General features: G+C 50.0%; 2 protein-coding genes across 3 annotated transcripts in view; one reads left to right on the top strand and one right to left on the bottom strand.

The window, feature by feature from the left end:
- Window positions 1-1,834, top strand: part of Dscaml1 (DS cell adhesion molecule like 1) — a 325,176-nt gene extending 323,342 nt beyond the window's left edge. Inside the window, exons 32-33 of the mRNA XM_028783764.1 lie at window positions 185-496; window positions 809-1,834. Of these exons, the coding sequence (XP_028639597.1) occupies window positions 185-496; window positions 809-1,284 (788 nt within the window). The 3' untranslated portion in view covers window positions 1,285-1,834. The remainder of the gene's footprint in view (window positions 1-184; window positions 497-808) is intronic.
- Window positions 1,835-16,440: 14,606 nt separating this feature from the next.
- Window positions 16,441-25,184, bottom strand: part of Cep164 (centrosomal protein 164) — a 68,494-nt gene continuing 59,750 nt past the window's right edge. For both annotated transcript variants that reach the window (XM_028783780.1, XM_028783779.1), the window contains 12 exons: window positions 24,869-24,952; window positions 24,683-24,751; window positions 24,211-24,386; window positions 23,797-23,920; window positions 23,457-23,524; window positions 22,836-23,043; window positions 21,667-21,774; window positions 20,906-21,017; window positions 20,080-20,469; window positions 18,811-18,877; window positions 17,866-17,988; window positions 16,441-17,706 (listed from right to left, as the gene is read on the bottom strand). In XM_028783780.1, the coding sequence (XP_028639613.1) occupies window positions 17,604-17,706; window positions 17,866-17,988; window positions 18,811-18,877; window positions 20,080-20,469; window positions 20,906-21,017; window positions 21,667-21,774; window positions 22,836-23,043; window positions 23,457-23,524; window positions 23,797-23,920; window positions 24,211-24,386; window positions 24,683-24,751; window positions 24,869-24,952 (1,632 nt within the window). In that variant the 3' untranslated portion in view covers window positions 16,441-17,603. The remainder of the gene's footprint in view (window positions 17,707-17,865; window positions 17,989-18,810; window positions 18,878-20,079; window positions 20,470-20,905; window positions 21,018-21,666; window positions 21,775-22,835; window positions 23,044-23,456; window positions 23,525-23,796; window positions 23,921-24,210; window positions 24,387-24,682; window positions 24,752-24,868; window positions 24,953-25,184) is intronic.

The raw sequence follows: 25,184 nt of genomic DNA, 5'->3' as shown, positions 1-25,184 counted from the left end.
TTTTTTTTTTTTTTTTTTTTTTTTGGCAATGATCTCACTTAACGATGCCATTACCACCCTCCCCAGGGAGAACAGCATCTTCACCCTTGTGGCCAGGCTTTCAAATGATGGCTTGAATTAGAGATGGTGCTACTCCCACTCCATAACCTTCTCTCCTCTCAATGCCATCCCTGTGTGTCCCCAGACAAAGGGAGAAACAGCATGGTGTCCACGGAGAGCGCTTCCTCCACCTATGAGGAGCTGGCCCGGGCCTACGAGCACGCCAAGCTGGAGGAGCAGCTGCAGCACGCCAAGTTTGAAATCACAGAATGCTTCATCTCAGACAGCTCCTCGGACCAGATGACCACAGGCACCAACGAGAATGCCGACAGTATGACATCCATGAGCACGCCCTCAGAGCCTGGTATCTGCCGCTTCACTGCCTCTCCACCCAAGCCGCAGGATGCTGACAGGGGCAAGAACGTGGCTGTGCCCATCCCTCATCGAGCCAACAAGAGTGAGTGCGCTGCCCCTGCCCCCCAACACCACAGGTCTGCCCCATAGCACCCTGCCTGCCCACCCTGGACTTGAGAACAGCTCAGAACCAGGTTCTGGCTCAACCTCTTCATTTTTCTGTGGTTTTAAACAAGTCACTTCACCTCTCTGAACTTACCTTTCTTATTTGTATAATGCAAATGATACTATCTCCTTTGACTGACACATACATGGGCGGGGCTTATTACACAGTGGTCATCCCCTTAATGGTAAGGGATTAAATGACGTGTCCCCAGGCTTCTAGTTCTGATATCCTCTGCCTCTGTGATTTCAGGTGACTACTGCAACCTGCCATTGTATACCAAGTCAGAGGCCTTCTTCCGAAAGGCAGATGGGCGGGAGCCCTGTCCTGTGGTCCCACCCCGAGAGGCCTCCATGAGGAACCTGACTCGAGCCTACCATACCCAGGCCCGGCACCTCACTCTGGACCCTGCCAGCAAGCCCTTGGGCCTCCCCCATCCAGGGGCCACCGCTGCCACCGCCACAGCCACCTTACCTCAGAGGACTCTGGCTATGCCGGCCCCCCCAGCTGGCACGGCACCCCCAGCACCTGGCCCTACTCCCAGTGAGCCCTCTGCTCCCCCTAGTGCTGCCCCTCCGGCCCCCAGCACTGAACCTCCACGGGCCGGAGGCCCACACACCAAAATGGGGGGTTCCAGGGACTCACTACTAGAAATGAGCACCCCAGGGGTAGGGCGTTCTCAGAAACAGGGGGCTGGAGCCTATTCCAAGTCCTACACCCTGGTGTAGGGTGGCTGACATCTGGAGAAGGGCTCCACACTGGAACCTCGGCACCTCCAGCCCTCACACACCAACGTGGCTGAAATATTTATATTAAGCTCACAGACAAAAAAAAAAAAAAAGAGAGAGACGTCAAAAAGAAATCCCCAGTCATGAACGCTTGTACATAGGACTCTTTTGTACAAATGAAACTATTTTCTTCTTCTCCATGAAGCCAGGGCACAAAACAAGTCAAATCCTCCACCCCACAAAATACACGTGGAGAGATATATACATATATAGGCAGAGTGGGGCACAGTGACAATCTATATATCTATATATTTCTCTCACCTTCTTTTGAGACAGAGGCACAAAGACAGCAATTTTTCTGCCCTCCTCACACCCCCTTCCCAACTAGGTGATTTTGACAAAGACCAAAATCCCAACTCAGAGACACTGCATGCGATATTACTGTTCCAAGAAAACCGGGAGTTGCTTCAATTTGCAGATGCTTATGTGCTAATACCTTTTTCTATGAAAAAAGACCCAGCGCCGTGTGCAATAAAGGTTATGTTTCTACGTGGTGGCTTTTTTCCCATCTGGCAAAGGCCAGTGGGGAGGGTGGAGAGACCTCTGTACCAGGCCCAGGCTTTGACTCCACGCTGGAAACTCTTTTAAAGGCTTTCAGTTAGCCAGGGTGCAGCCATTGAATGATGTCTTTTGTTCTCAGATTCGTGCTGGGTTCTAAGAGCCAACCTGCTCCGTGGCTTTGAGCGAGTACCTAAACCCCTCTGAGTCAGTATACCATTTTCTTGTCTGCAGATGGAAGGCACGTATAACCCATGCAATGAGGCAGCCTCAGCGAGTGTGTGCTAGAAAGCCCAGAGCAGGCAGTGGGAGCCCCCTGGCTTCTCTACCAAGAGAGCCAGAGCAGCTAGGGAGTGAGTGCTGCTGCCTGAACCAGTTACAGTTGGATACTTCTCAGGGATCCCAGCGGCACCCAAAGCTCTGGGCTAACATAGGGCAAGGTGTGGTCACAGGGAGGGACGAGATCACCAGGGGTCGGAGGATAAAAAGGGCTCAAAGGCAGGGAAAATGAAGCATTTCCAGGAGAATCAGACCAGAGAGTCAACGGTGCCATGCCAGCTTTGGAAGGAATAGACAACTCAGATACCAGGGAGAAAGACATCTGTCGTATGAAATAGAGGATTCGGGTGTACAGTAGCCACAAATGTTTGGGGCAGCAGAGGAGGGGGAACAGCTGTGAGCTGGAGGCCAGCAGCGAATCAGAAGCATGAACGCTCCTACACTGTCCCCTGCCCTGGGAAGTCAGGGATCTGGAAGGAAGGTGGGTCTGAAACTTGCTCTTTCTGAAGATGACAGAGGACTGAGATAGAGACCAACAGGTGACAGAGGGATAAGGAGGAGAGTGCAGGATGATGGCAGGTCACACCCAGCAGCCTGGGCCCAGGGAGACCCTACCTGGGATATACGGAATGTCCAGGAGTGAATATGAACAACCATATTAACAGGTAAGGGAAGGATTCGAGACTCTGGAGTGAATTCTAAGTTCGCGGGTCCATTTCAGCCCCCACACCAGGAACAGACTCCAGAGAACTGTCAAGAGTATTGAAAACCAAGATCCTGGTGCCAGCTCAGAACCTGACACCTCCCGTGGCTACGTGCACCATCTACAGGTCATGTGTGGAACTGCAGGCACAACAATCAAACCAAGAAACTGCCTAGAATTAACAAAGTGGACAGACACACACAAGCACGCACACACACACACTTCCCTGCTCTCTGAACACTAGGAAACAAACGTGAATCATACCTTACTCTTAGCAGAAATAACTAACTCCTAGAGCCTTCCTAGGGGCTGCAAGGGGGACATTGTCATAAGAACAGACTGGATCACTAGGGCTGGGGGCGGGGCTAAGTAGAGGGGGCGGGGCTAAATAGAGTGCATCCATCACATTGCCTCATAACCTCATGGCTGATTTAGGAGGCAGTGTCAGGAATTCCATCTGACAGACAAGAAAGCCAGGGATTTCAGGGGTTAGGAAACTCTTCCAAGATTAGAATATCAGGAAGAAATCACAGTGACTCATTAGCTCTTAAGAGTCTGCTTCCTTGGCCATGAGTCACACTACCTGGTGTTCCACGGGTTAGAAGAATCCGCCCTGCGAGCAAGCTGGGCTGAAGCAGGTAAGCAGTGGAGCTGTCTAGTCAGATGAGCCTTGATGCAGGGCTGGATGAGATCGGGGAGCACTGCACCCCTCTCTCTGGGGAGACACAGTCATGGTGGAAGGGGATGGATCATCCTGGGAGCTCCTCAGGCCCGAGGAGGATGATATAAGTAGAGGAAGAATGAGAGAGGCAACTGAAAGCCGAACAGAAGCCAGTTAAATGCCTGTTCAACTGAGTTTCCCCCTTATTAAGATGCACAAGGTCTGGAAATTCAGATAGGCCAGGCTGGAGTGTAACTCAGTTGGTAGTGTGTGTGCCTGGCATATGTGGAGCCCAGGGTCAGTCTGCAGCACTGCATAAACCAGAGGTGATGGTGCATGCCTGTAAGGCCAGCACTCGGGAGGGGAGACAAGGAGGAGCAGTAGTTTAAGATCACCCTTGGCTACATAGTAAGTTTGAAATCCTGCCATCAATCAGAAGGTGGAGGAGGAGGAGGAGGAAGGAGGAGGAAGAGGAGAAAAGGAGAAAGAGAAGGAGGAGGAGGAAGAGAAAGAAGAAGAAGAAAAAGAAGAAGAAAAAGAAGAAGAAGAAGAAGAAGGATAAAAGAGGAGAAAAGGAAGGAGGAAGAGAACAAAGAAAAGGAGGAGAAAAGGAGGAAGAATATGGAGAGGAAGAAAGAAAAAGGAGGTTGAGGAAAAGGAAGAAGAGAATGAAAACAACAAGAAAGGGGAAATGGAGAAGAAGAAGACAAAGGAGAGGAAGAGGAGGAAGAGAAATCAAGTTTGTACAAAACCCAGACTATTTCACTTGCTGCTAGTGTTGAGGTACACCAGGTTCCTTAGCTGATGCTGCCTGTTAGACGCACCCCCAGATTCCCCAAAGCTCTATTCGTTGTCATTCCTCTTCAGCAAAGTGAAGCAAAATGAAGGCCTGGATCCAGCAACACAAATGTTTGTTCGTCCTTTCTAGATATCTCCCCCACAGACAAAGCCACCTTGAGTGTCTTGATCTTCAAAATGTGGCCTAAGGACAACAGCATCCTCACTAGAGGTTTACAAGAAGTGTAACTCCTCACCTTAAAGCCACTGACCGTCTCAGAAGTTTCATCTTAGCAACATGCCAGGGGTATGAACCATGCGCATATGAAAGTTTGTGAAGCCCCCTCTAGAATGCTAACAAAGAGACCACCCCTTGACTCTCTGCCAACAGCCAGAGCTAGACTAGTGGTCTTGATTTAGCTGCACAACAGATTCCCTGGAAGAGCTGACTAACAACTGCAGAGACCAGAATTTACCAACTCAGTCAAATCAGAACTTGTCAAAATTTGGCCAGGTATTTTTATTATGGTAAAAATCCATATCATAAAAATTTTCATTTCAGCCGGGCGGTGGTGGCGCACGCTTTTAATCCCAGCACTTGGGAGGCAGAGGCAGGCGGATTTCTGAGTTCGGGCCAGCCTGGTCTACAGAGTGAGTTCCAGGACAGCCAGGGCTACACAGAGAAACCCTGTCTCAAAAAACCAAAAAAAAAAAATCCATTTTAAGTACTCTTAAATGTCCATTCGAGGAGCATTAAGTGCATTCACTTAACTACACAACTGCCCCTCTTCATTTCTAGAACGTTATATTTTCTCTATGGGTTTGGCTATTTTGGTGACCTCATGTGGGTGCCGTCGTTCAATATCTGTCATTTCATGTCTTGTTTATTTTATACAGAATAACATCTTCAAGCTTCATCCATGTTGAGTTTTTACTTGTTTTTTGAGAGTTTTGTTTGATAACTGGTTGGTTGGTTGGTTGGTTGGTTGGTTGGTTGGTTGGTTGGTTGGTTGGTTCGTTGGCTGGCTGGCTGGCTGGCTGGTTCGTTGGTTGGTGGGATGGATGGATGGATGGATGGATGGATGGATGGATGGATGGATGGATGGATAGATGGTTGGTTCATTGACCCATTGGTTTCATTTGCTGGTTGATTTGTTGGTTTGTTGGTTGGCTTTTTGAGACAGAGTATTTCTATGTAGCCATGGTTAGCTTAAACAGGCTGTCCTAGAACTGTAGCGATCCTTCTGCCTTCACCCACCAAGTGCCTGAAATTCAGGTGTATACACATCACACCTGGCCCATGTTGTATCTTTTGTTGTGTTTTTTGGTTTTGTTTGTTTGTTTGTTTGAGACAGGCTCTCTCTACATGTAGCCCAGACTGGCCTTGTAGCCTCTATGCTCCCAACTGCTGGGATTACAGGTATGAGACACTATACTTGCATTTTTTTGAAAGAGAAGATGAAAAATTGATGACAACATGTGACATTTTGTTACACTTATTGAGTGTGTGTGAGCCTATGTATGTGTTCACATATGTGCCAGGATGTGCAAATGGAGGTCAGAGGACAATTTACAGGAGTTAATTCTCACCTTCTACCACGTGAATCTCAATGGTTGAACTTAGTTTCTCAGGCTTAGTGGCAGGTATTTCCACCCACTGAACCACCTCACCGTCCTTGTTCTGTCTTATATCAGAACTGTACTCCTACTTAAGGGTAGGGAGTGCTTCATTGTGTGTGTGCACTTTGCTCATCTTTCATCTGTGCTCACACCTTCCAACGTTAGGAAGAACCTTGCTAGGGACGTGGGTGTTTAAATATCTGGATTCTTGCTTTCAGTTCTCTTGAGCTTATGACCAGAAGATTTTCTGAGTTATAAAACAATTGTACACTTCATTTTTTGAGACACTGCCAAACTGTTTTCCACGAGACATTTTGTTGTTATTATTTTTGTTTAGTTATGAGTGATTAGGGTTGTTTTGTTTTGTTTTAGACTGATTCTCATTTTGTAATCCAGACTACCCTGGACCTCACGTGTAGTCCAAACTGGCCTTGAACTCATGGTGATTCTCCACTTCAGCATCCTGAGTGCTAGGATTACAGATATGGCTCAATGATATGGTGAAATCCATTGTGACTTGTCTTGTTCCTGTCACAGGGCTGAACAAGCAGACTGAGCCACATCTCCAAGAACATCTGTATTTTTAAGACTTTTAAAAACTATATATGCATGCCTGTATATCCTTCATGTTTTGTGCCCACAGAGGCCAATAGAGGGCATCAAATTTCCTGTCACTGTAGTTATATATGTGTGAGTTACTTTGTGTGTGCTGGAAACCTCCTCTAATCCCCAACATCTGTATTTTTAACAAACAAAATGATATCCAAGTGATTTTTTTACAAATTTTTAAACATTGTGTGTGTGTGCTCACGAATGTGAAGGTCAAAGAACAACTTTCGGGAACTGGTTTTCTCTTTCCACTACATAGGTCCTGAGGATTGATCTTAGGTGATCAGACTTGGCAGCCAGTCTTTACCAACTGAATTATCTTGCTAGCCCCCAAGCATCTATTCATGAATCAAATACCGTGAATGCTTCAAATAATATTGAGCTGGACATCAGAAACACAAAGGCCCTGTGCTTCTCTCTCAGCCCTCAAGGGTACTAAATGGCAGAAACATCTGGGCATGGGAGGTCATCCCCATAATCCTAGCATTTGGAAGACGACTATGGGAGATTCCATTTAGGGTCCTCTTCAACTGTATAGGCCAGGACATGCTACAGAGACCTTGTCTTAAGAAGAAAAGGAGGAAGATAAAGAGGAAAAGGAAGAAGGGAAGAAGAGGAAGAAGAGAGGAGAATTGGCCAATGTGAGTGAGACATGCCTGCTCTACACCTGACTACAATGCTGGGCCCTTCGACTTCTGGTTGGGTCCACAAGACTGTGCTGACCAGTGGAACGCCGTTGAAGTGAGGCATGCTACCTCCACACATAGCCTATAAACATCTTCCTAGTCACCCCTCCTTCCCCAGCTGGATGCCAATGCCAAAAGAGAGATTAAGGGCCTCTTAATGAATGGGAAGGCTTCTGCCCTGTCTTAGTTAGGGTTTTTATTGCTATGAAGAGACACCATGACCACAGCAATTCTTATAAAGAAAAATATTTCATTAGAGCTGGCTTACAGTTTCAGAGGTTTAGTCCATTATCGCCATGGTGGGAAGCATGGCAGCATCCAGGCAGACATGGTGCTAGAGAAGGGACTGAGAGTTCTACATCTGGATCAGAAGGCAGCAGAAAGAGAGACACTGAGCTTGGCTTGAGCTTCTGAAATCTTAAAACACACCCCCAGTGACACACTTCCTCCAATGAAGCCACATCTACTCCAAGAAGGCCACACCTCCTAATAGTGCCACTCCCTATGTGTAGCAGGATATTTTTTCTGCTACATTGTATTCACAATGGAGCTCGATGATTAGGCAGAAGAAGAGGAGGTGGAGCTGGGAGAAGAAGAGAGGAAGGGGAGGGGAGAAAGAGAGGAAGGGGAGGGGAGAAAGAGAGGAAAGGGAGGAGAGAAAGAGAGGAAGGGGAGGGGAGAAAGAGAGGAAGGAGAGGAGAAGAAGGAGGCTATGGACCATGGAGGAAGATGGATTAGTCGAAAGCAATCCTGGGTAGCAACTTCTATAAAAGGGTTAGATATTGGGTAACAACTCTAATTGTGTGGGCATCTTGTTATTTGAGCATTTCCAAATATGTAAATCCTTTAGATAATCATTAAGCTTTAAGAGTCTCATTTCTACCGGGTACTGCGAGGATGGCAGATATTGTCTGGGGTTCAGCCGAGCTTGGTGGATGCAGTGTGGGGGATTGGCAGAGCCATCTCCCATGCTGGCCAGGACCTGCGCATCTAGCTAGCCAGAGCCCTGGTCAAAGCAGTGGGAACATGGCAGCTGCTCAGGAACAAGCTGAACTGGGCGCCATTTTCTAGATAGCTCCCCCTACACCTATGGGCCAACAAGGGTCATTCATTTCAACCACCACAGGTGCCTACACATGGCTCATAGCAGAAGCCCTTCTGCCCCACCAACACTATCTGGATTTCATGTAAGCAAGAAGTTAAATATTTAATGTGTTAAATCACTGGGGTTTTGGAGTTTATCTTTACAACAGCTTAGTATCATCCTAACCTGTGACAGAGACAAAGAGGAACTCAGCTCTCATCCTTCAGTAGCCCACATCCGGGCACCCATCCTCTGGTGTAAAGACTTGATCGCAAGCCAGGGGAAGACTTGGGGAAGAGTTACTGGTGAATTGAAAGGAGGGCGTCTGTGGTCAGTAGGACAGTAGGATGGGAGGTCCAGCCCTGAGGAAGGACCCTATCCTCCCTCCCAGAATCCACTTCTCTTGGCTAGTAGCAGCAATAATGGGGAAGGAACAGCTGCCAGTTATGTGCTGTTCTCGAAATGATCCACACTTGGGTTTAATCTCATAACTAAAAGATCTCAAAGGGTTCAAGCAGATATTCAGGGTCACCACATCCAGGCTTCCATCCAAATCTTGAAGTCCTTCTGCAACCTTCGGGTGGACACCTCCTTTTAGAGCATCGATGTGTCCCCTGAAGCTCTCATGGCAAACATTTAGTAGTCTCCAGTTACATGTTGACAGTATTTGGAGTCTTTGGGGAGTGATTAGGGTTAGATGGTGCCATGGTATTTTTTCTATTGCTGTGATTAAACACTCTAATCAAGGGTAACTTAAGGGAGGAAAGGCTTTATTTGGCTTACACTTCCAGGTCATAGTCCATTGCTGAAAGACATCAAGGGGCCATCCCAGCCCCTCAGCCTAGAGAGGGCTGAAAACACCTAAGTGCTACGATAAACAAATATGTAACTGAGAGGTAGGAAAGGTGGAAAAAAATGGAGCTATGTGTGCACTACGGGGAGAGGCAGAACTGGAGACATAATGTCGGTGACAGGTGAGAGAGAGGCTAGAGGACATGCTATACCATCATTGCCCAGTAGGGTCAGCAGAATGGTGTACAACAGCTTGGAGTGTATACAGACACAGACTCAGCCCCCAAACCTGCCACCCAGCCTTGAGTAATGAAGGTTCACTTTCTCCATTGGACTTCTTTGAAGGACCACCATTGTCCCCGAAGCCACAGGAGGTCATGTATGATGTCTGAAGTCCCCACTGCTGCCCCAGGACACAATGAAGCCTGAGATCAGAGTAGACGTATGTAGTCTGTGCCGCTGACTGATGATTTTGCTGCCTGGGGAGTTAGGGGTTGAGGGGCATCCTGATATAAGCAGCTCGTGAGCCCCATAGCCCGCGCAACTGCCAAGAGCCAAGAGTGGGTGGCCCTGATGTGGCCAGGGACCCTGCTGCTGTCTGTGGCCTGTGTTACCACCAAAACCATGAGAAAGATATCCATGGTCGGGAGTGGTCACTTTGAAGCCTTGTTAAGGTCTGTGGACAACTGAGAGTTGATCCTGCCCCACATGGAAGAGTTGGCCCCGCCCCTTGCCGCCCACAGCACTGCTCTCAGTTGATGGCTTCTGGTGTGGATGCAGGGAGGAAAAAGACTCATCCTCCCTGGAGAGGACTAGCCACTATGAATTTGACCATGCTCCTGTGAGTATGTGGACAATACAACATGGGCTTGCTTTTTCCTTTTGGGGATGCCTATGGGGGAAAGGTGGACATGGAAAGACTAAAAGGTGAGTGCATTAGATTGTGTGATGTGAGATTCCCAAATAATCAATTTTAAACACACACACACACACACACACACAATCAAGGAAGGAACTGGAAGCAGACACCATGGAGGAACGCTGCTTGTTGGCCCAGAGAGCTCAGGACCACCTACCTAGGGATGGTCCTGCTCACAACGAGCTGGGCCCTCATTCATCAACTAACAAACAGAAAGATCCTTCTCAAACATTCCCACAGGCAAGTCTGGTCTAAGCAATTCTTCAACAGAAGCTTCTCTGATGACTCTTAACTGCGTCAAGTGAACAAGGCTAACCAGGACAGGCAGAGCCATGATGGGACTGCCCCACAACATTAGCAGTTGTATAAGAAACCTGAGCTAACGTGCTCCTCTGTCCCCCACAATGCCTTCCATCATGTAATGATACAGCCAGAAGATACTCTCCAGGCTGAGCGGATGTCACCACTGTACTCTTTTGGACTTTTCAGCCTCCATAGCTATGAATAAAGGCCTACTTATAAATGACTCAGTCTCAGACATTTTGTTACATAGCAACAGAAAATGGACTGAATCCAACAGGCGCCACCTGTGGACGGCTCTGCCAACGGACTCTCCCCTTCTACCAGGCTTAGACTGTCCCCACAAAACAAGTCTCAGTCCACTCTCACGAGGCAGCATTCCACATACAGGGTGACAGTGGTTGAAGTTAACCTTGTCAACTTAACTAGCCTAAGAGGTTCAGAGGGAAGTGCACAGTGCATCTGTTTTCAGAGGTAACTGGATCAGGAGGGCTCTGACCTAGTGAATGGTTTGAGCCGATAGTGGATGAGGGCAGAGCTGTGGAAGGTGGAGTCTGAAGGAAGTGGGTCACTGGGGATGTCACTGGAAGCCATGCTTTGACCTGGCTCTGCTTCAGCTCTGCTTCCTGTCTGCCACAAGGAAAAGAAATTCCTCCACCATAATGTTCTGCCCAAGTTCATGCAGCTAAGACACCAGAGGCTGAATCCCTTAAAACCGTGAGCCAAAACAAATCCTTCCTCTTTAACTTACTCCTGTAAGGTATTTTTACATATGGTAACTAAATATATTGTCTTCGGAGTGTTTTTAGCTGGTAAACTCCCCAAGTGCAGAGGACGGTTTCATCTTTTCCTGTTGCAGCCATGACATGAGGGCCTTAAGAGTAAGACATATATATGTTTGCTATGATGCCTAGAAGGTAAACAGTGGGAAATATTGGTAGGGTGTAGAAAACAGTGAGAATCCACATGGCTAAGCCATTCTCTGCATCCATCCCTCTTGGTTGGCTAAGGTAGACTGTGCCATTCCAGGCCTGATGCTGCAGAGGCTGTTCAGTATCCAATACATGGATGACACATGGTGTCTCCACACAGGCTCTGAGTTGTGTTTAATCTGGGTTCAGCATCAGAGAAGCCACAACTAGCCACCTGCAAAACCCCTGCCTACCACAGGTACTTTGAATGACTGCCACGCTGCTCCTATGTGAGAGACACAGGTCTCTCAGGCTCTGACATCCTCCAGGAGATAAGCTTAGAGACCCTGGTCTCCACTCACTCCCCTCCCCAGCCCCAATGGGTTTTGAGAGCTGGCAAGAGAGTGGCTATCATCAAGCCAATCCTGCTGAATCTGGTTACCAGGAAGCAGAATGAGAGTGACCTACCTAGCTCAGAAGAATGGATATGCTGTAGACAGATGTGGTATGACTACAGCAGATCCCTGCCCAGTCCCAGGAAGCACAAGCCTAAGGGATAGAATCTGTGAAGCCTGGGAGGCTACCAGGGAGCTAGACACAGGTCTCAGACTGGAAAAACATCTACTGACTTCTGCTGTTGAAAGGCACAGAATCCCCACGTTCCTGACTTCCCAGCAAGGGTGACTCTGAGTAGTCCCTGCACACTTACTGTTTGCTGAATGCCATTCTGAGGGCTCCTTTGCTCCAGGCAGCCACTGTGTAGGACAGGTACAGCTGTGAAGCCTACTCACACATGGAAAACAGATGTCAAGAGGATAAAGTGGGAACCGTTGACCCACACTCCCTTATTCTTTCATTCTGTGTTGGGGCCGAGGGTGCCCTCCATGGTGTATGTGCGGAGGTCAGAGGACAAGTTTGTGAAGTCACTTCTCCCCTTTCACCCTCACATGGTTCCAGGGACTGAACTCAGGCTGCCAGGTTTCTACAGCACCTTTGCCCTCTGAGCCATCTTGCTGGGCCCTCCCTTAACTCTTAATTCTTACTATTTCCCGAGAGTGGTCATGTCTGCCCTCAGTGTGCCTCCAGCACTCTCCACTTTATACCAGAGAGCAAGAACTCCCAAGCAGGCTGACCACTCCCACCCCAGGATTTTTTTTTTTAATGGAGATAGTTTAACCTAAACTTTGTCAAAGAACTGGGACAGCTCCAAACAGCCCCAGGCATACTGCCTACCCCAGCCCAGTCCTTAACAGACACAGTAGTGTCCTTCTGAGAGTGGGCTGCTGGAGAAGGGCACTGGGATGCTCCCAGCAGGAGGCCTATGCTGAGCTGACCATGTGACAGCAGTGGTACTGTCTCAGCTCAGGGTTAATCACCCAGATTGTCCTCAGTCAGGCCTCTCTGTGATTGGAAGGCACTCACATGTCCAGTACATGGAAGTGAAATGGTCACTTCTAGAAGGAAGGTGAAGAAACTGTGCAGCTGCCCAATAAGGACCGACGTGACCCTTTCCTCCAGGCCAGCTTGTGCTCAGCCTTGCCGCCAATCCTGTGGTCAGTGGTCTGTCTTGAGCCAGTGTGGAGCCTGCTCTGTTTGTCCCACACTTGGAACCAGCATCTTCTCCTGTTCCCTTTGTCTTCACAAAGGAACAACCAGAGGCCGAGGGAAGAAGAGCACCGCTGGAGGGCATTGGGAAACAGTCAGATCCAGTGTTAGAGATGAACCTTTCCCTATCGGTAAAGGTGTGCTGGGAGTGAAGGGTGGAGTCAGAAGCAACCCTCTCTTGCTTGCATAGTCTCCGGAAGGAATTAGTAGTATCTGTTATTTTAAAAATCATACCACATAGGACATGCATGAGTAGAGTGGCTTTGATGCCATTTGAATATTGAGCTATGTGACTATAGGGCCTACTCAAAATAACTGTCATTAAAAAGTTTCCTCGGAGCTGGGCGGTGGTGGCACATGCCTTTAATCCCAGCACTTGGGAGGCAGAGGCAGGCGGATTTCTGAGTTCAAGGCCAGCCTGGTCTATAGAGTGAGTTCCAGGACGGCCAGGGCTACACAGAGAAACCCTGTCTCGAAAAACCAAAAAAAAAAAAAGGGGGGGGTTTCCTCGGGAGTGTGTATGTGATGAGATGTCTCTTGGCTCTTGACTTTAAACTCTAAGTCCCACGTGATAGGAGAGAAATCGTACAATCTGTCTTCTTCTGTCCGTCACAGACATAATACATACATACATACATACATACATACATACATACATACATACATACATTTTAAAAGTTTTCTCAAAAAAGAAGACGTTCAAAAAAAAAGTTTTCTCCCAAAGCCTCAGGTAGCCTCCTGTAGGAAGCGGGTGTGGCGGCCATTCCAAAATGGCGCCTGAAGCTAACACCTGACTTCCTCATACGCCCCTGAAGAAACCACGCCCACAGGCAATATTGCGCAGTCACTGCTATGCATAATCAGGCCATCTGCTACGTAGGGCAACGTCAGATCTTGCCATACCCACTGTCCTATCACATGCACCGAACTGGCAGGCTCTGATTGGAGAAGGCAGAGGGATTTAAGGGTGGTGGAGGAGAGGCTGGGGGGGGGGGCTTTTTGAAGAATGTAAGGGTTCCTGAATAAACTGCGTTGGGAAGAAGAACTCCGTGTGTCGCTGTTTCTTTCAGCGGGTCGGAGTGGACAGCGACAGCCTCCCTTGGGCAGTTTCTTCTACTGTAAAGTAGGAATGAGCAGTATAAAGTCTCAACCCCAAATAATGTCTGTCTACTCCTCAACATGTGTGCTGCTGATTCAGTTAGAGGGAGGGCCTTTGGGAAGAGATTAGGCATGAAGATGAAGCCCTCGTGAATGGGACTAGGGCCTCAGAGGAGCCCAAGGGACCACACTTCACCCTCCTACTACCAGAGTACAGCTAGAAAGAATTACATATGAACCAGAAAGGCCCTCACCAGAAACTGAGTCTGCTGGAACCTTGACCTTGTGAGGATAACTTGGGCTGTTTACAATCCTAGTTTGTATTATTTGGAAGGTGTGATGGCTATTCTTGGTTCTCAATTTGACTAAATCTGGAATTAAATGGGATCCAGAAATGGAGGGCGTGGCTGTGAGGGATTTTTGAAGTGGGTGGATCATCTTCCAGTCCAGGCCTCTGAGGTAGGAAGACACATGCCTTTGGTACAGTTCTTTTTTGTTTATTCTTGTTTTTTGAGACAGCGTTTCTCTGACTAGCTCAGCTGTCCTGAAACTCATTCTGTACACCAGACTGGCCTCGAACTCACAGAGATCCTCCTGCCTCTGCCTCCTGAATGCTGGATTAAAGGTGTGCCTGGTTTTGGATCCAGTTCGTGAGGCAGAAAGATACACCTTTAACCTGGGCCAAACCTGCTAAAGTCAAATCTTTTGCATGGAAACCAGAGGCTCTGCTCTTCGACTGCTTGCTCTCACCTCGCTAGCAAGTCCATTCCTTCCTCGGCCACTAGAGCCCACTTCTTCAGGATCCCAGTGTCTCCTGAAGCAGCCGAGGCACACAACCGAGACACGCTGCACACACTCTATTCCACTGAACAGCACCCCCAACCTTTTAGTGTATTTTTTTTACGGCAACCCAGGCTCATAATCCCTCACAGCTTCCTTCAGAGGCCTAGGATTTGAGTTTCCCAGCTAGATTCTGAAGTACATGAGATGAAAAAGGAACCCTGGCTAGCCCTTTGTAGACTAGCCTAGTCTCAAACTCAGAGCTCCACCTGCCTCTACCTCCTGAGTGTCAGGATTAAATAGGCATGCCACTGTGCCTGGCCAGAAACCAGTCCCCAGGTTTTTTTTGTTTTGTTTTGCTTTCTTTTTTTTTCTTTTTTCTTTTTTCTTTTTTTTTGGCTGCACTGTGGACTGACCCCAGGGCCACATGCATGCTAAGTAAGTAAATGACATAATACTACATCCCCAGTCCCCAAATCCCAACCTTAGCCCAGGAAGGTTTTACTATCCGAGTTAGAAACTACCAGGTCCAGGATTCCAGGTGTTCAGACCAAACTGCCAGGGACCGTTCTTTGAGCCTGGAGGGGACAGCTGTTGACACAGGTCGTGAGCAATGGAATTCGACTTTCAGGAACAGAACTAGTTTAAATGCTAGTTGTTAGCTCTGTGACATTGCCCTCTCTGAGCTTAAACTTTACTTCCTCATCTCTAAACCATCCTAAGGTTAAGATTACAAATAAGAACGTAAGAAAACCACAGCTTGGGCTGGAGAGATGGCTCAGATAGTTAAGAGCACCATCTGCTCTTCCAGAGGTCCTGAGTTCAATTCCCAGCAACCACATGGTGGCTCACAACCCTCTGTAATGGGATCTGATGCCCTCTTCTGGCGTGTCTGAAGACAGCAACAGTGTACTCACATACAAAAAATAAATAAATCTTTAAAGAGAAAGAAAGAAAAGTAAACCACAGCTTGTGGAGGCAACAGATGTTGGCCCACTGCCTCCCCCATCTCCTTGTTCCTTCCTAGGAAGTGGCTAGGACACTGGTCTGAGTTTTCTACACAGATTCGTGAAACAGGCTGTGTGAGTTGGTTCTCCAAGCCCGTCCCTTGCTACCAACCTAGGAATGGAAGTAAACTGTTCACCCAGGGGAACAGGAAAAAGACACTTAACCTTTGCCAACTTAGGACTGCGGTGCAGGGCACAGCATTGTCTCCACGGGGAGAAAAAAACCCACGGTCTTTGGGGAAATAGCCCAGTGGGTCTCCAGCCTTGCAAGCAGAAAACAGGGAAGGAGATTGTGAACGTGAGCGAGCTCTCTGCAGACCGGCGGCAGGAGGAGAGCCACGGGTGCTTTGGGGAAGGGCTCTACATTTTACTAGGGGACCCAGGCACCTAGAGGTCTTTGAGCCTTGCTTTTCTGTCACCCATAAAAATGAAGCAGCCCACATCTGCCCCCAACACCACACTGCTGGGATAACTAAATCAGATACCCAGGGAGGAGTTCCAGGAAGAACCATTGTCCCCACCTCCCTATCGCTCAGGAAGAAGGACACAAAAGCTTCCAAAGAGACCAGCACATTCACAGGACTGCCTCACAGAAAATTGACTTAGAGATTTAATAGATGCAAAAAAAAAAAAAAAACCAACACAGGATTGTCACCAGAGTCAGTCGTATCACATGAGCGGTTCTCAAGGCACATGGAGTGGAACAAGTAACAAAACGAACCTTTTCTGTGTGTGGTCGGCCGATGACTAAAAAATATCTAAGAGGGTAAAAAGCCAACTGGCTGATCGAGGTTTATTCCACGGCAAAGAAATGAACAATGAATCGGTGAGACCTTGTGGGTTGCAGGGATAAAGGCAACCCGCAGTTTCTCAAGACAAGAAAAATGAGGGCATTTTGTTTAAACAATGAGACAGATGCTGAGGACATCACCTGCAGCTCCTGCAGAGCTGGCTGAGGGAAGTGGGAACAAGGAGGCTTGAGCCAGAAGCACGAGCCTGAAGCACCTGATCCAAGATGGCCCCTGGCCGTGCCAGACTCGAGTCAGCCCCATCCAGCCCCATCCAGGGAGCTCTGGACAGAGTTGATAGTTGGACTGGGCCAGGGGTGGCCCAGGTAGAAGGACAGATGGAAACAGGGCTCACAGACACACTTGGGATGTTAAAGAAGATGGGGCAGAAGGCATCCCTCTTTCTCTATGGCTTTTTAGCTTCCTGGAGAGATAGGCGCTTGAGACCTGAGGGCAAGAGAGAGCTCCAGAGAGCATCCTAAGGGAGGGAAGTGTGCTCCTGAGAACTATGAAGAAAGCACAGTGCCGGCTGACGGGAAGGAGGCAGAACATCCCTCTAGGGCCCTCTAGCAATGGCCAGCTGGGCTCAGGCAGCTGAGCCCAAACCTGAGACAGTCAGAAGACATTTAAAAAGGAAGAAAAAGACAAAAAGAGGGACGGGTGTGATCCTGTCGGGGCTGAGGTATCAGAAAGAGGCACAGGCCCAGCATAGCCAAGTCTCAAGGCATGCCATGCTAGGAGGCTGTGTAGATAAAGGACCACACCCTCAGCAGGAAGCCAGCCTCCAAGGAGGTTCCCTAGGCCTCCCAGAGCAGTTGCTTTAACTAAGGTGGCCAAACCCTGAAGTCTTCAGCAGCCACATCTCAGTGTCACCTTGATGCAGAAGCTCGCAGATGTCCACGTTTCTGCTCAGGGCAGTCCACAGTTGCAGCGTGTGTGGCCGTCTACAGCGTACTTTCCACCTGCCTACCCGGTGGTTCCCCTGAGTCCTAGGTGGAGTACACAACGGAAGACATGCTTGATGAGAGAGAAATAAAGTGCTGGCGGCTCCTCAGGCACTTGGTATAGAGGAGGAGGCCGCGGTGGCGGTGGCGGTGGCGGTGGCGACGGCCGCACTGTCCTGGCCCTGCACGGCACGGGGCTCAGTAGTGAAACACATTCAGTCTGTTGTTCTCATCCAGGCCCAGCTGCAGTAAGTTCGATGTGGTTGTGGTTGTTGGTTTGGGCACCGAGGAGAAAAGTTGTCTGGCCACGAAGGTGAAGGAAAACTGGATGGCTGAGAGAAAGGGTCGAAGGTCCAACAGGATGTTCCTCCGACACCACCCGGGGCCGGTGGTGGCGCTCAGGCCAGTCAGCGGCTACCTCGGGGAGGGACTAGAGCTTGGGGGCCAGCTCAAAGGATACACTTTGGGGTCGTTCCGGAAATGTTCCAGCCACTTCCGGTTAGACTCGATCATGCTCTGAATGCTGACACTGTCCGTCTTGGGGACTCGAGAGTGGGAGCGCTGCAGGAGGTGGAGCTGCTCGCTGGAAAAGGGAAGAGAGAGCAGGCAGGAAGCTGGCGAGCATCTCCTCTCTCTTCCCCTCGCTGACCCTCTCGTGCCTCTGTAAGGCCTCCAGCAGTCAAAGGGCCTTCTCTGGGAAGGCAAGCATCAGTTCCCCAAAGGGGAGGTCGTGGCTGGCCTCCACCCCCTTCCTGAGCATCTGACGCAAAATCTACTCTGGACCTTCGCATCTGTCCATCCTCGGCCGATCTCATTAGCAAGGAGCTCCCTCTGTCCACCCAGATACTTACACAGGATCAGCTCTCAGGCTGGCCCAGAGAGCAGAGATGTTTGTGGGGTTTACAGTTAGGGCTGGGGGTGGGGAGAGCAAGATATTTGGCAGAGAGTGAGATGGCTAGGAAATTAATGACAGGACTAAATAATTGCCTGTCTGTCTCCCCCATGGGGTGTCTCTCTCACTCCAGTTGTTGCTGAGCAGGCATTGGAGAAGAAGGGGCCATAGGAATCAGACAAAGAGCTCAATGGCAAAGCCAGGCCAGACTCCAGGGCCACAGGATGAGCAGGGCTTCACCTCAGTCTCTCCCCTGATGGGGAGTACCTGCAGAGCTCACACACCCTGCCTCACATCCACTGGCCCTCGGCAGCAGGGATCTGACTTTTTTACTTTATGTGGTGGAGTTCCTCAGACAAAGGCAAGATGTAGGTGACTCTGGGCTGGGGAACCTGCCTGGGCTACAGGCCAACAGGACCATGGGGTCTGTTCCCATCTGTCCAGGGTGCCATTTGCCCAGGAAGGTACAGTAAAGATCTAGACTGTGAGGCCTCACCCAGCACAAAGACTTACCTCACAGACACATAACCCAGCTTGTTCTCCAGTGGGGGAGGGGAGCCACTGAGCAACGGGATGCCAGCTGCAACATCAAGCAGACGGATTTCAAGGGCAGCCAACAGGTGAGTTGGCCCCAGCAGGCCACCTCCATGTTCACTACCAGGACCCCTGCATTCCCAGAAAAGGATGTCCCCAGAACAAACAGTGGAAGGGAAAGTTTCCATGCTTGAGGTGAGAGACAGGTGACAGACAAGAACTGCCCTGTTTACTTTGATTCTAAAACTTTTGTTTTCAATTTGGGCTGAGCAGAAAGAAGACTTTTTTGTTTTTTACATTTTTTTTTCTCAAACAGTTGCCTTTTTGACTTATGTTACTCAACAAGGTGAAACTAGGTCCCAAAGCAGAAGCCAGGGCCAAGGGGTCATAGTACAGGGTCAAAACTTGGTATGTGAGTCACTCATTCAAAGGGTACTCTGGAGTTTATTACTAACCCACAGAGTCTCAGCTTACTCATCTATAAAATGGGGATTGCACTGGTTGGTTTTATGTGTCAATTTGACACAAGCTGGAGTTATCACAGAAAAAGGAGCCTCCCTTGAGAAAATGCCTCCATGAGATCCAGCTGTAAGGCATTTTCTCAATTATTGATCAAGGTGGGAGGGCCCCTTGTGGGTGGCGCCATTCCTGGGCCAGTAGTCCTGGATTCTATAAGAAAGCAAGCCAGGGGAAGCAAGCCAGTAAGTAATATTCCCTCCATGGCCTCTGCATCAGCTCCTGCTTCCTGACCTGCTTGAATTCCGGTCCTGACTTCCTTTGGTGATGAACAGCAATGTGGAACTGTAAGCTGAATAAACCCTTTCCTCCCCAGCTTGCTTCTTGGTCATGATGTTTTATGATGGAATAGAAACCCTGACTAAGACAGGGATAAATAACTACTACCCGAGAACTAGAACATAGACTAAATGAAGGTGTGTGTGTGTGTGTGTGTGTGTGTGTGTGTAAATGCCATAGTGTACTGTACTAACGGCAGACATTAGGACGACAATAATAACTTTTTAAAATTCTGCCAAGCTCTAGCATTGTGCAGGCTCAGTATAAAACACCCCAGCACAGAGCCTCAAGCTGTAGGGCCACCGGCAAAGGTCTTCCTTCCCCAGGCCCCCACAGACAGAGGCAACGGACCAAAGACGGTGGCAGAGATCAGGGGTAGGCAAAAGAAAAAGGAAGGATGGTTATGAGAGGGGACACAGGGCAAAGGAGAGAGACATGGAGGTGGGGACCTACAGGGAAAATACTTGCGCCACTTCTCCAGCAGGAAATCATCCACCGCTTGTGAGGAGGAAGAGGAGGAGGAGGGCAGCTTGGGGCCCTGTCCTGGGTCCCAGGCCCACTGGGTGGATGTGGGTGTGATAGAAGATAAAGATGAGAGCTTCGTCTGGGAGGAGTAGGCAGGGGTAAGGACGTTCTTGGAGGACCGAAGTGAGGAGGTGAGGAGCGGAGGCGGGGGAAGGGGCGGGGGCGGGGGCGGCTGGCTGCAGAGGCCCTGTGGTGGTGGCTGCGAGTTGAGGCTTCCCAGAACGCTCAGCACACCATTTAGCTCACTGCTGATTCGCTGAAGGGAGCTGCTCAGGTAATGGATCTTGTTGGGATCCGCAGAGTTTGGGGTCGGGGTGACTGAAAGGCAAGAGGCAGATGGCGGGAAAGGATTCAGGGCGGAGCTGGCGCCTGAGGGTCTTACTACTGTCTCTCCCTGTCCCCGCAGATCACAGGCTAAGGACCTTATGGGATACAAAGGATGGGTGACAGGCCTTCTATGTCTGAGACAAGGGACCCGAGGACATAAACAAAAGGAAAAACAAGGTCCCTGACCCAAATACAGGCCACATCTGTATACAGGTCACAGTGTGACCAGATGTCTGCATCCAGAGGCCTGGAGAGAAAAGACTGCAGGGGTCCTTGGTCCCTCCATCCCTCTACGCTGCAGACCCAGCGCTGATGGCGCATCCAGACACAAGCTCAGTACAAGGGTAGGGGTAGGGGACAAGACCATGACCCCCACCCTCCCTCTCTATAACACTGACCCTCAGCCTCCCTGTGTGCCACCACTCACTGTGCAGCAGGGGGCTGGACTCAAAACTCTCGCTGCTCAAATCGTCCATGTCACTGAGATCAAAGGTCACCTTCTTGATAGAGGATCCTTTCAGAGTGTCCTCGTCAGAGACCTGACAGGTAGAAGTGGCCATTAGTACTGTCCCTTCCCGTGTGCCTTCAATCCACCTGCCATGTGGTGAGCGAGGCCTGAGGCCCGAGGCCTGGTGAGTTGGTTCCTCTGGGGTCCAAGGTTCTACACCGCAGGAGAGGTGTACCACAAAGCCTGCCTCAGTAGGGACGCTAAGGCAAGAGAACCCAACTGCCGGTGAAACAGTCCATAGGGTCCCCCAGGGCCAGAGGAACCCCATCCTCCTCCTTCCAAACTAGCCTTGCAGTCTCCCCATTTGAGTATCCCTGCTCCCAAACCAACCCTGGGACATGGAGGCAATTGCACACAGTCTCAGGGAAGGAAGAGACACCTTGATGCCACACTTGGCCACAGCTCTCCTAAGAACCATGCAGGAAGAACAGAGCTAGTCCCAGATTCTGTGATATTCACCAAGAATGCTGTGATCAGGCTATAGAAGCTCCCAAGGGTGCCCTGAACCATCAGCACAAACCGACCGCTCAGCTACTCTGAAAGAGCCAATGTCTCTGTGATCTCGACAGCCAAGAGCGGGAGCCTAGAGATCCAGTTCTCCCTAATGCAGCCTGAAGAAAGCAAGGATCCCAGGAGAGGAAGGAGTGGCCACATCGGGCTGTCTGGCCGCGGGAGAATACCTCCTCCTGTAGAGAAGACTCCAGTTGGTTCAGCTTCTCCTCCTTCTTCTTCAACAAGTCATGGCCTTTACGCATAGCTGACTTCATCTCATCCAAGTGCCTGGTCTCCTGTGTCCAGGGAGGAAGGGGAAGACAAATAGTGTTAGCCTGGGTGCTGGAGTCTCAGCTCTGATGTTTGCTGGCTGGGAGGGTCGTAAACACCTTAACTCTCAGTCCACTCATCTGAGAGAACTGCTACTCTCTCCTCAGATACTGAGAACTAACGGGACAGTGTGTTACATGAAGAACACCATGCCTGGAGATACTAAGTTCTCAAGCTGTTGACCAAATGGTTAGCATCACTTGGCTAGCTATTACTAGCACCCTTGCCACCAACAAAAAAGAATAAAGTAGGGCAGTAACTGCGCCCAGAGACAGAATAGACACACCCTGAGGACGGAAGCCCATCCTTTTGTCTGCAGACCTCTTGCTATCTGTTGCCCACAAGCTAGGCATATAGGCTGCAAGGCATGTGCCCCTCACCCAGTTCTGACACCATCAGAATTGCAAGGGTTCAGACATGATCCAGGGAAGCCCATGCAATTGAGGCCCTGACTGGTACAAAACTCTGTCACATCATGGAATGATGGCATCTCTGTCTTTTCATTGCAAATCAGGCCGTACAAGAAGCTAGCCGTACAGGGGAGCTACTCAATCTTACACTGAGTGGATTCCAAGACCTTCGTGTCCCCAGGAAACCAGAGTGACAAAGAAGAGCAGTGAGTTTGAAATATTTTATAGGGATTGGTCATACCTTTCATCTAGGCCATGGCAATAGCATTACAGGTTGAGAATCCCATTTCCAAACTGGTTGGCTTCAGATATGTTTGAGATTTTTGTAGTTTTCTGGTTTGGGAATATCTGCATAGAGGTTACCCTTTGAATTGATTTAGGAGCTAGGGACCCTCAACCTGTATGGCTCACTTTTTAAAGATGAGTAATATGAAGATAAAATAACTTACTATTAGAGAAGATGTTTACACACACACGATGTGCGGCCATGATAAGGCAAGTGACCTCAGGGCCCATGTGGCCCATCTCAGAGTTCCCAGAATGATCAGCTGAGGAAAGCTAATACCCCCACCCCCAGACTACCCAACATGGGCTGGCAGCTCCTCTAGGTTCCTGACCTCATCCAAGTTCTTGCGCACGTTTTCCAGGACCTTAGTGCCTGGCAGGTCTTCGTCTACCTCCTGGGCACTGGCCAGCTCATGACGCCAGTGCTGCTGAGCGGCTTTCAGAGCTGTCTGTCGCCTCCGCATGGAGCGTGTCTGCCGCACCAGGAACTCCTTGGCACTGCGGACAGCTACACCCTCAGCAGAGAGGAAGTGACGGACACTGTGGGGCAGGAAGAAGCAGGGAAGAAAAACCGAAGACTGCACTGAGCCACGGGCCTGGCCACTCCCCCAGTGCCCAGTCACCTGAGCATGCGCAGGAGCTACGGCTGAAACTGCAGATGATAATCACTGTTAAGTACCTGGAGAGTGTGGCATGTGGGACTAAGAGCACAGACTCTATGGCAAGTGTGCCTGGGGCCTGTACTGAGAGAGCTAGACACGCCTGGGGTCTGACCTTCCACAAGGGGTCAGCAGGCGCCAGCATGTTGTGTTACAGGTCACAGATCGGAAGATCTTAGCTCAGTAGATTCTTCTATCCCTAGGCCATGCCTTGAACAGAGCCACTGCCATGTCAGCTGGGATGTGAGTACTCACTCAGCACTCATGGCACAAGAACGGGATAGGAAAGCTCACCTCTCCATGGATAGGTCGATCTCCTCCTTACTCAGGGAGAGAGACGAGGATACCTCTTGGTTCTCTTTCTGCAAATACATAGTGGAAAAGACTGGGGGTAGCAAAAGCTAAAGACACCCTGAAGCCCCTCCTGGTGTCTTAGCCAAAGAATCAGCTCTGACAGCTTCTGGATGCACTTTACCTATAAGGTACCATTTGAGTGATGGAGAGGGCGAGGGGGGGGGTAAGAAAGGGAGACTAGATCCTCAATAAAGCAGAGCCAGGCTCCTCTCAGAAGTTGCACCTTTCTGCCTCCCCCCAGAACCCCCACCATCCCTCCCAAGCTTTGGCCCTGGCTCACCGTGCCAAGGGATTTCCTCAGGTCGTCAATGTGGAGACCTGGCTCCGGGTGTGGGGAAGCATTAGTCTCAGCTGCCATCTCTTTCAAGACGTCCTGCTTCCTTTGCACTTCGGCCTCTAGGCTGCTGTGGTAAGGAAGGGAGCAAGAGGCAGGGAAGTGAGGCCTGGACACACTCACTCTCACACCCACAGGGCAGGGCTAATGTGTGGACGCCAGGACCCAGAATCCTCTATCTCTCATAGCCTTGACGCCCCGTTCCCTACGAAGGGCAGCAGGAATAGGCTGGCTGCTTCTGCCTGGATTCCAAGTTGGGCCTTCCTCTTCTCCTTTCGGAGGTGCATGATGAGAGGGCCCAGAAGCAGCAGGAGGTTGGAGTGGGGGAAGTGGTGGCCAGGAGCAGGGAGCCTGCACTACCTCACGTGCTTCTGCAATCTCTGACTCTGCGCCTGCAACAGGTCCACTTGGGACTCCAGCTCCGCCCGCCGGACCCGCAGGTCATCGATGGCCCTTCGCAGCTGCTGCTTTGACTCCAGCAGGTGCGTGTGCTCTTTCTTCACTTCTTCCAGGTGCTGATGGGTGGCCGTGGCTTCCTGGGGCAGAGGAAGAAAGAAAATCCACAGACCCAGTGAGGAGAAGGTGAGGTACAGGCAGCATCAGAGGTGTGGGAGACAGGAAAACAACAGAGCAGGAGTTGGAAGCCACCATCTCCAGGATCTGGGCTCTCCCACCACAGAGCCACTTCCTGAGGCTTGAAAGTCAGGTCCACCTACCCAGTGGACCCGCATGACACTGCCCAACACAGTCTTAGAACCCCAGGACCCTGGACAAGACAGGTGAACAGAAGGCAGGAGGGACAAATGAAAGGGAAGGGGGCAGGCACACAGACCTCCTTCTCCAGAGCAGCCTGCTTCTGCGCATCCAACAGCAGCTGCTTCTCTCTCCGAATGGTCTCCTCCTGAGGGGAGACAGGTCCCGGGCTGACTAGAGACCCCAAGACTGAAGTGGAGCCTGCCCTCGGTGCTCCACCCCCTCCCCAGGGTAAGGTAGATCTCTAGTCATCACCCACCCTCACCTGGACATTCAACTGAGTCAGTCTGGCCTTGACATCTTTAGTTCTGGATGAGAGTTCCAGCTCTAAGTCCTGTAATTTCCTTTCCTGGCAGAAGTAAAGTAAGCAGAAAGACATGGGTGTAGAAAGGATGAAAGGCGTCAGTTGAGGGACAGGAGGAAGATCCAGAAGCCGGCATGCCACACCCCAAATGCTAAGCTGGACTCAGGCTTGCTTCCCCTTTCCCTGCCCTTGAAGCCTCTCGTGGGCAGCATACTAATTCCAGTGGGACAAGGAGACACGAACATGCCCGCCCCAAAGATGAAAATGGGCTGACCTC

Source organism: Grammomys surdaster, unplaced genomic scaffold (genome assembly GCF_004785775.1).
Source record: "Grammomys surdaster isolate TR1022 unplaced genomic scaffold, NIH_TR_1.0 1164, whole genome shotgun sequence".
Lineage (NCBI taxonomy): Eukaryota > Metazoa > Chordata > Mammalia > Rodentia > Muridae > Grammomys > Grammomys surdaster.
Note: the sequence above shows the minus strand (reverse complement) of the source record. Positions and strands in the feature narration are given on the sequence as shown.